Source organism: Sinocyclocheilus grahami, unplaced genomic scaffold (genome assembly GCF_001515645.1).
Source record: "Sinocyclocheilus grahami isolate Dianchi unplaced genomic scaffold, SAMN03320097.WGS_v1.1 scaffold940.1, whole genome shotgun sequence".
NCBI lineage: Eukaryota > Metazoa > Chordata > Actinopteri > Cypriniformes > Cyprinidae > Sinocyclocheilus > Sinocyclocheilus grahami.
In genome coordinates, this window is record NW_015506119.1 from 220,587 (window position 1) to 229,253 (window position 8,667).

Genomic DNA, 8,667 nt, shown 5'->3' on the forward strand with positions numbered 1-8,667 from the left:
AAGATCTTTACAGGTAGCAGCAGAGAAGGCAGCAAGGATGGAGGCAAAGACGAGGTCGGGGGACTGAGAAGCATCAACAGCAGTGTGCAGGCCGCGGGCACTGTAGTACTGCACTAGAGGGGCCGTCTGCTTATGATAGGACTCTAGTCGGGAGCGCAGGGTGGTCTCGTTGTCATCACTACGGCGAATAAGAGGCTCCCCGGTCACCTGTGGACATATGGATCAGACCAAACCTCTATAGCTGTCCTGTTAATTAGAATAAGACAGTTTTTGTTTCTCACATCATCCTTCATTGGCTCTTTGGGGGGGTTGAACTCTTCATGGTAAGACCGGCCGCTGGGCTGATGAATGAGTCTGAGGAATGAAATGGATTATGTTCAGTGGTGGAAAGTTACTGTACTTGAGTCCATTTTTCAAGCATCTGTGCTTTATCAGAGTATTTTTATTGTGAGAAATTTTTACTTCACTACATTTGAAAGTATAAAATCATACTTTTTACTCCACTGCATTTCAACTAACGATCACGAACTGAAGAAAACGCTACCCGCTCTGAGAGGCAATAGTGATGTCGGATTTGTGATTGAGCTAATTCTTTCCTGTTGAATTGGTTCACTGATCCGAATGCAGCTGTTCTCGAATCAACAACTCACTGATTCAATAATCCGGTCAAAATGAGTCAAGAACCGGGAGCTTAAATGTGTGCTCAACTGATGACTTAAAGTGTGAGTTTTTAGTATCGATACTGCAGACACGAGAGTTCGTTATTTGGAAACTAATATGGCAAGCTGTTTAAGCTTATTAAAATGCTTGAATGTGGACATATCTGCATTTCTGTGTCACCGTCTGTACAGGATAGGCTTTTTAAGGCAAAATAATGTTAATAACACCCATGCATCCTCCCCCTGCTGTAGTAGTTTCAAATGGTATGAAACTAGTATGTTCACATAGCGTTCCTCTTAAAATGTGAACATCTTCCCCCATGGGATGTCTGAACATTGCATTTTCCAACGATTTAAGTTTCATATTTCCACATTTTTTAAATATTATATGGTGTCCTTTTACATGTTTGCATACTTGAATTCTCATTATCTTAAATGGACATTTTAGTATATTCAAATGTAATGCTTTTATACATGTTATATGTTTTGGTAAGAAAAAAAAAAAGGTTTGCTTATTTGCAGATAAATAAATATTAAATGTCTGCACAAATCTTTATTATTATTATTATTATAAATCTGTCTAGTACAGGCTAGAATAAATAAACATGGTTCACAAAAATTTTTTTACTCGAGTAAAACTGAAAATGAGGACAAATTCTTCCATAGAAGTAATATATTATTAGGGTGTCTATAGTTTTACTCAAGTAATTGATTTATGTATTAATTGCTTGTGTATCAAGTATTTGTCCATTACTGATTTTTACATTTAAACAAGAGCAATTTTCATGCTTTACAATTCTTACTAAATGGAGGAAGTAAGGAGGTACACTTCCTTTTTAAAATACAATCCAAACACCAAAAGGAAAATTTTCCTGCCAGCTCCTCCATTAAAAACAACAGAAAGAAAAGTGTTTGACAGCTATTATGTCCTACCTAGAAAACATGTCTTCTCTTGTTCCTGAAATGAGTGACATCTTTTCAGTATATTCCGCATTCATTCAATTAAACCGAGCAATTAGAACACATTAGCAGTGGTGGGATACAATACTAAGCTCCAAATTACAGGACCCTCCATCTTCATACCTCCCACATATTCTGCGCACTAGCAGAGAGTCATCAACTGAGAATTCAACCACAGAGTCCAGTTTCTCACTACGCTTCTCCAAGAGGCCATCCAGCTAGAATTAAGAAAGAGAGGCACAGGCTGACTGATGCATTCTTGGGCTCCCATTTTAAATTCAGTATTTCAGAGAGTTCTGCGCCTACTTATAATGTCAGTTGTTTACAGATTGAAAAGGTCCTCACCATTTCTGCCTGCTTGACAGTGCGGGGGAAACCGTCCAGCAGGAATCCATTCTTGCATGCAGGTGTGCCCAGGTTGTTGTCTATGAGCTCCACCACCATCTCATCACTCACCTTAAGGAAAGATGACAAAACAAAGACTCAGGATTTTATCCCTCCAACCGAAAATGCACATGGGAGAGGAACAAATTTTAAAATATATAAAAAGTAGAACATCTATTAATTTTACCAGTTTGCCGGCATCCATGGTTTCCTTAAGCCGCTGACCGAGCTCAGAGCCAGATACCACCATGGCCCTCAGCATGTCCCCAGTAGCTAAATGACACACACAGTACTTCCCTGCAAGCTTGGGTGCCTGTGGAGGCCGAAATGAAACATTTATGGAATTAACTCAGAAACAATCAAAAATAATGATCAGATACATTACATAAAATAACATTTAGAATATAAGGAAAGCCAAACACTTGTTCATCTAACAACCTTTCATGGGAACAATTAATACATAATCTTAATATTTACAGGTAACATTTGTCTTGAAATAATTGAATAAAAACAAAACAACAACAACCATTAAATTGAGATCTGTAATATATAAAAAAATAAAATAAAATTCATAGCTTTTTCAGCAAGTATGCAATGACATTGATCAAATGTGGGAGGAAAGACTGTTACACTGCTACAAAAAGGTCTATTTAAAAAAAAAAAAGCACTGCATTTCTATTCATAAAATAATTTTGAAAAAAAAAACATTTATCACATTAAAATATTAGAGCCGTTTTCAACATTAATAATAAGAAATGTTTCTTGAACAGCAAATAAATGCTGTTTTTTTTTACTCTTTCAAAGAATCCGTAATAAAAAAATATATACATATTAAGCAGCACAACTGTTTCCAAAATTGATAATAAATCGGCATATTAGAATGATTTCTGAAGGATCGTGTGACACTGAAGACTGGAGTAATGCTGCTGAAAACTCAGCTTTACAATCACCGGAATAAATTACATTTTAAAATATATTCAAATAGAAAATGGTCCTTCAGAATTGTAATAATATTTCAAAATAGTACTTTATTTACTGTATGTTTGATACAGTATATTGTATCCTAGTGTCTGTATGAACAGAACCATAAAACTCAATCACTATTCTGTCGTAACCACATTCATAAGCCAAGTTTGAACTGTTTTACTGACATTCAAAATGTGCAGCAAACATTGCTTAATATCAGCAAGCAGTACTGCTGATATGCCTGTTCTTCATGGTCTGTTGAGTTACACCATCACCCAACAGGACAGAAAGGGCTACAATTTTCCCAGTGGTCGCCAATTCACGCGTGTTAACTGTCATGTTAATCAGCTCAAATGATCTGAGTGACATGGATATTAAATAATAATTCCACAATTGCACTGAATGAATAATCGGATCAGAAAGCATCATCTGATAATGCCCAGGGCAACAGGACAACCAATTCACGCGTGTTAACTGTCATGTTAATCAGCTCAAATGATCTGAGTGACATGGATATTAAATAATAATTGCACTGAATGAATAATCGGATCAGAAAGCATCATCTGATAATGCCCAGGGCAACAGGACACAGGTGTTAAAGAGACAATTACACTCAGTTTAAATTGTAGGCCTATAACATTTGGTTTAGTACAGTTAAATGAATAGTTAAACACAAAACGTGTATCATGAAAGTGAATGGTGACCGAGGCTGTCGTTTAACATTCCAGCATATTGTCTACATCATTTCACTGAAAACTATTTATCCATATAGGTCTGTGATACCATGAGGCTAGGTTGTTGTTTTGGGGTGAACTATCCCTTTACAACACAGTACTCTCAATGCCGCTACTGTTGGACAGTTTAATCAGAGTGAGCCACGCGGCCCTTCGCATGAGCTCTCACCTGCGTCCCCTTCCCCGCACCGGGCGGGCCGAGCAGAATGGCTCGAATACCTTTCCTTACACCCGAGACTGTATCGTCCGCTTGCGTGCTGGGGGCCATGGTTACAAGCTGTAAACGAACTACGGACACTTCTCTCACTACACACTTTCCGTCCGCAAACTCACTCGGAGAGGAAGTGGTAACGCCTCCCTTTGCTGAGTATGGATCCAAAGCCCCGCCTTCTAGCACAAAGCCATGCATCTGATTGGCCAATGGCACGCCGTTTATCCACAGCGCGAGCTCATTGGATAAAATCGAACGCCTCAGTATCGTCTAATATCCGGAATTTGGCCTGAAATGACACATCGCACATCACAGAGATGTGAAAGTTTAGATAAGGAAAAGAAGATATCCATGCGTATCTGAAAAGACATATTAATATTCACATCAGACTGTACAAAGGTTGTTATTCCGCCTTTATATTAAGCACAGATCATAATTTAAAAGCACCGTAGTGGTCACCCTAAAATGAACTTAACGAACTTTTCTTTTATCAGACGGTCGTTCAGTTGCATTTATGTACTTTTCTTCAAATAGTTTAATAGTATTTTTCATTTACAATTTTGGATCATTTTTTAATTGGTATCTTGCTTTTGTCATTTATTTTTATAATTCTCTTTAGCTTTATTCATTTAAATCAGGGGTGCCCAAACTGGGTCCTGGAGGGCCGGTGTCCTGCAGAGTTTAGCTCCAACTTGCCTCAACACACCTGCTACAAAGTTTCTAGTATGTCTAGTAAGAGCTTGATTAGCTGGCTCAGCTGTGTTTAATTGGGATTGGAGCTAAACTCTGCAGGACACCGGCCCTCCAGGACCGAGCTTGGGCACCCCTGATTTAAATACTTTAGTTTAAACTTTAATTTCAGTTAGCTGACTGGACATTAGTGTTGTAATCAAGACCACTTGAAGTCCAGACCAAGAGCAAAGGGTGTTGAGAGACCAAGACTAGACTAATGCAGAGAAAGACCAAGACCAATCCATCACTTCTCAAATTCATCCACATTTACTGCCTGATAAATGTGTTATATTTAATAAATACAATTACAATAATAGGACCGATCAAATGAAATCATGAAGAACAAAATTCATCTTTGCACTACAGAGGCATAAGTTGCATCTGAACTGGTACAATTACAACTGCAGAAATATTTTTGAGACTGGTCTTCAAATAAAAGTTTTGCATAAATATTTGATGGCGGCCAGTAGGCTAGGTGATTAATCACACAATGAGTGAGTCACAGATTTTTATTCAACCAATTCATTCAAAGCAGACGACTCATTCTGTAATGAAACCGCATTGAGTTGATCAGAAACGCACAGCAGATCTGCCATGGATTTGTTTAGAACTATATTCGTAGACGAAATACAAAAACCATAGTTTAAAAATGATCCTAAAATGTAATTAACGTTACTGGTTTGTTCTTGACAGGTCTTGAAATAAAATCTCGAGTCCTCCAAGTCTGAGACCAAGATCTTCAAAAATGGGCAAGTACTACAACACTACTAGGCATTTCTAATTGTAGTTCATCTAATTGTGATGGTTGATTTTGATTGCTTCTATTGTCCTCATTTGTAAGTCGTGTTGGATAAAAGTGTCTGCTAAATAACTAAATGTAATTGCTGTTCTTTATTTTTACATTATCATACAGTAATAATGTAGTAATACTAAACATTTCTAGTCTAACTAAACATTGGTAAGATATGAGGCAGTTAAACAAACAAAACAGTAAGAAACTGGTGATGTTGTCAAAATCTTGTTTTATTTAAACTGCAGCTCTGCGTGATACATGGAAGCCACATTTGGAGTGTTTTAAGATACAATAACACACAAAACAGCCATAACACTGAAGTGCCTTAAGATTACTACAGTGATGGGGGCTACATTTTGGTATGGTGTATGACAAGGTTAAGAAATTTGTCTCAGTCAAGGCAATATGACATTTAGTGTGAATTAAAAAAGCTTTTGTAAATGTCACTTATTCAAACACATTTGGATATAGATAAATTAATCTAAAGTTAGTTAGGACCATTAAAAAGTTATAAAATGTTCATATAAAAGTTACATAAAGCAAACTCACAAGAATATATATATGGTGTAGACAGCTTAGAAAATAGGGGATGTGCATGATAAATATTTTAACTCACAGTTATTGTGAAGTCATCCGGGTCAAGTAAAGAATTTTTTTTTTCTTTTCAATGAAAAAGGGAAATTTCTATGGTGAATATTGTAACAGTTGTATTCTTTTGAAGGCACATATCCCTCATCATAAAGAGCTTTGGTGACAGGGAAGGATCTAATTGCGTTTTAAATTGTCCGCAGCTTTTTAAACCACAGATAGGACCAACACTGCCCATAAATGTCAAAAAGGAGAAAAAAAAACCCATTCCTTTCATTATCCAAGTGAGCTCTCCACTGTGTACTTCGAGAAACTGATATATAAATATAAATCTCAATTTTCATAACTCCAATCCAAACAAACCCCCAAAAATCTTATTCAAATACATTTCTGATTCCTGACAGATGAGCAAAAAAATGAAGTTATCCCTATAACAGCAAATATACAAATATAAAAAATGATCATAGAAGAAACTGATATATAAATATAAATCTCAATTTTCATAACTCCAATCCAAACAAACCCCCAAAAATCTTATTCAAATACATTTCTGATTCCTGACAGATGAGCAAAAAAAATGAAGTTATCCCTATAACAGCAAATATACAAATATAAAAAATGATCATAGGTTTTGGCAGTACTTAATATGAAAATGAAATTTGTCACCACAAAGTGCTGACATTAAATGTGTGGATCATTTAAAGATTCAGACACTGCCTCCTGTCTTGCTCAACCAATATTCTGAGAAATCTGACTACAGCAGGTATCTCAGCAGACAGCAGTCATGCAAAAGACATTTAAATATACATAAACAAATTGACAGTCTAACAAAGCAAACAAACTTTCATTAGTCTTTAAGCAATCCTTGCTAAATTACACAGACAAAAGTATCAAAAACATACCTGAATACCCTTGTAAGGCAAAGCATTTTGTCCTTTAATTGAAATCTCTTAATTTATGGCTTTTAACTTGTCAAATTTATAATTACTAACTTGTAAAATGTATCTGTAAACACTGTGTAACCGTGATGCCATATTGCACTTCCAAATCAGACATATACGCAGTCAATGTGAAAGTCAGACTAGGATACTTTTGGCCCTTGGTGCCCGATGAGAGCAGGCTTACATGGGTTTGTAGCATGAATCTGGCTGCCATGTGCGCAGGTCTATCAAGACCTGGTTGAGCTTCTGCATCCACAGATTCCTCTCATCCTTAGTGTCAGCACTCAGCCAGTTCCTGCATATTACAAAGGGATGTTCTGATTTAGGACTGGCTCTTCTCCATCAAAGCACATGAATTCACATTTTTAATTGGGTCTTACTTTGTAACACACAGTGTGTCCTTGCACTGGCTGACCAGGGTCTCTCTGTCATTCTCCCTTTGTGGTCTCACAGTAATGAGCTCAAAGGTATTGGGCCTGGCACAGAACTCTCTGTTTGCCGGCTCCACTTTACGACTGGTACAGTTGGCAAGGTTAATGCGACCAATTGGATTCTGTGGAAAGAAGAAGAATAACCTGTTAACATGAATTAAATGCATCTCAAAAATTAACAAAATTATAGTAGGCCTACCTTTCGTTTTTCATCATCAGGGTAGGTCCAAAAAGAGATGCAGTATCCTGAAAGGACACACCACCTCCTGTGCCAGGCTCCAAATCCACTGACATCCTCAAACATAGTCTGCAAATAAAAGACACCCTCACTGGCATCACATAAAGCCAAGTAAAACAAGAAAGTGTTTAATAATGACTTTGTTACTAATACCATTCTTTCAGTATAAAGACTCACCAGGAAGCCTCTTTCCTCTATCCGTGAGCCAACCTCGCACTGAATTTTCAGGTAAACGTGCCCCTCCAAAGGACAAAGGAAAGGTACCTGTAGCAAAACAGGACATTAAGGGCCAGAACACAAACATATCCAAGAGAAGCGTCGTTTGCAGCAAAAGCGAGCCATAAATGTAGTAGTTACACATTTGCCTGAAGGTGTAATGAAAACAACTGGTATTCACCCAAATACAAAGGTTGTAAATAAGCAGCTTAAAGTGACAGTATCACCGAAAAGACACCAAGCCTTGTTAGACAAAAACTCAGACACAACAACTCGTGTTACCAAACACAGAGCAAATATAGCAACCTTTTTGTGAAACATGTCACTGAGCAGCTCTCTTTCAACCCCTTCATATTTGATCTAAAATAGAGAAATTACTGCATGTGAAAGAGTCTGGCATATGCAAATGGCAGCACTATGCAAGAAAAACAAGAGAGTAGTGTTAAAACTGTATTAAGCTGGTGTGAACAAGTGCTGTGGTTAAACCTCTCCCTCTCTGACATTAGCAAGCAACAGAGGGTATGCATTGACATCCCTTTTGTGACGGAACACACCCACTGAGTCCGACTGACTGGCAAAACGCCATGCAACTTGGCTGGCACAAGCAGTTGGACTTAACAGTGATCCTTACATGTTACCCAAAAAAAAAAGTGGACATTGACATGTGGCCAAGAATAGGGTTTCCTGGCATGTTTTTATATATATATATATATATATACATATATATACACACATACATATACAGTGGGTACGGAAAGTATTCAGACCCCCTTAAATTTTTCACTCTGTGTTATATTGCAGCCATTTGCTAAAA

The 8,667-nt window shown here is 37.3% G+C and overlaps 2 protein-coding genes across 4 annotated transcripts in view; both read right to left on the reverse strand.

Moving 5' to 3' along the window:
- LOC107564491 (adenylate kinase 2, mitochondrial) overlaps positions 1 to 4,061 on the reverse strand; it is a 5,145-nt gene extending 1,084 nt beyond the window's left edge. For 2 of the 3 annotated variants that reach the window (XM_016249586.1, XM_016249585.1), the window contains exons 1-6: positions 3,873 to 4,061; positions 2,191 to 2,316; positions 1,965 to 2,075; positions 1,743 to 1,837; positions 282 to 354; positions 12 to 207 (exon numbers count right to left, since the gene is read on the reverse strand). In XM_016249586.1, coding sequence (XP_016105072.1) covers positions 12 to 207; positions 282 to 354; positions 1,743 to 1,837; positions 1,965 to 2,075; positions 2,191 to 2,316; positions 3,873 to 3,971 — 700 coding nt within the window. In that variant the 5' untranslated portion in view covers positions 3,972 to 4,061. Of the gene's footprint in view, positions 208 to 281; positions 355 to 1,742; positions 1,838 to 1,964; positions 2,076 to 2,190; positions 2,317 to 3,872 lie in introns of all 3 variants that reach the window. The other variant, XM_016249584.1, reaches the window with a different exon arrangement.
- Positions 4,062 to 6,500: 2,439 nt separating this feature from the next.
- anln (anillin, actin binding protein) overlaps positions 6,501 to 8,667 on the reverse strand; it is a 23,369-nt gene continuing 21,202 nt past the window's right edge. The window contains exons 18-22 of the mRNA XM_016249587.1: positions 8,160 to 8,213; positions 7,815 to 7,901; positions 7,599 to 7,706; positions 7,349 to 7,521; positions 6,501 to 7,263 (exon numbers count right to left, since the gene is read on the reverse strand). Of these exons, the coding sequence (XP_016105073.1) occupies positions 7,149 to 7,263; positions 7,349 to 7,521; positions 7,599 to 7,706; positions 7,815 to 7,901; positions 8,160 to 8,213 (537 nt within the window). The 3' untranslated portion in view covers positions 6,501 to 7,148. The remainder of the gene's footprint in view (positions 7,264 to 7,348; positions 7,522 to 7,598; positions 7,707 to 7,814; positions 7,902 to 8,159; positions 8,214 to 8,667) is intronic.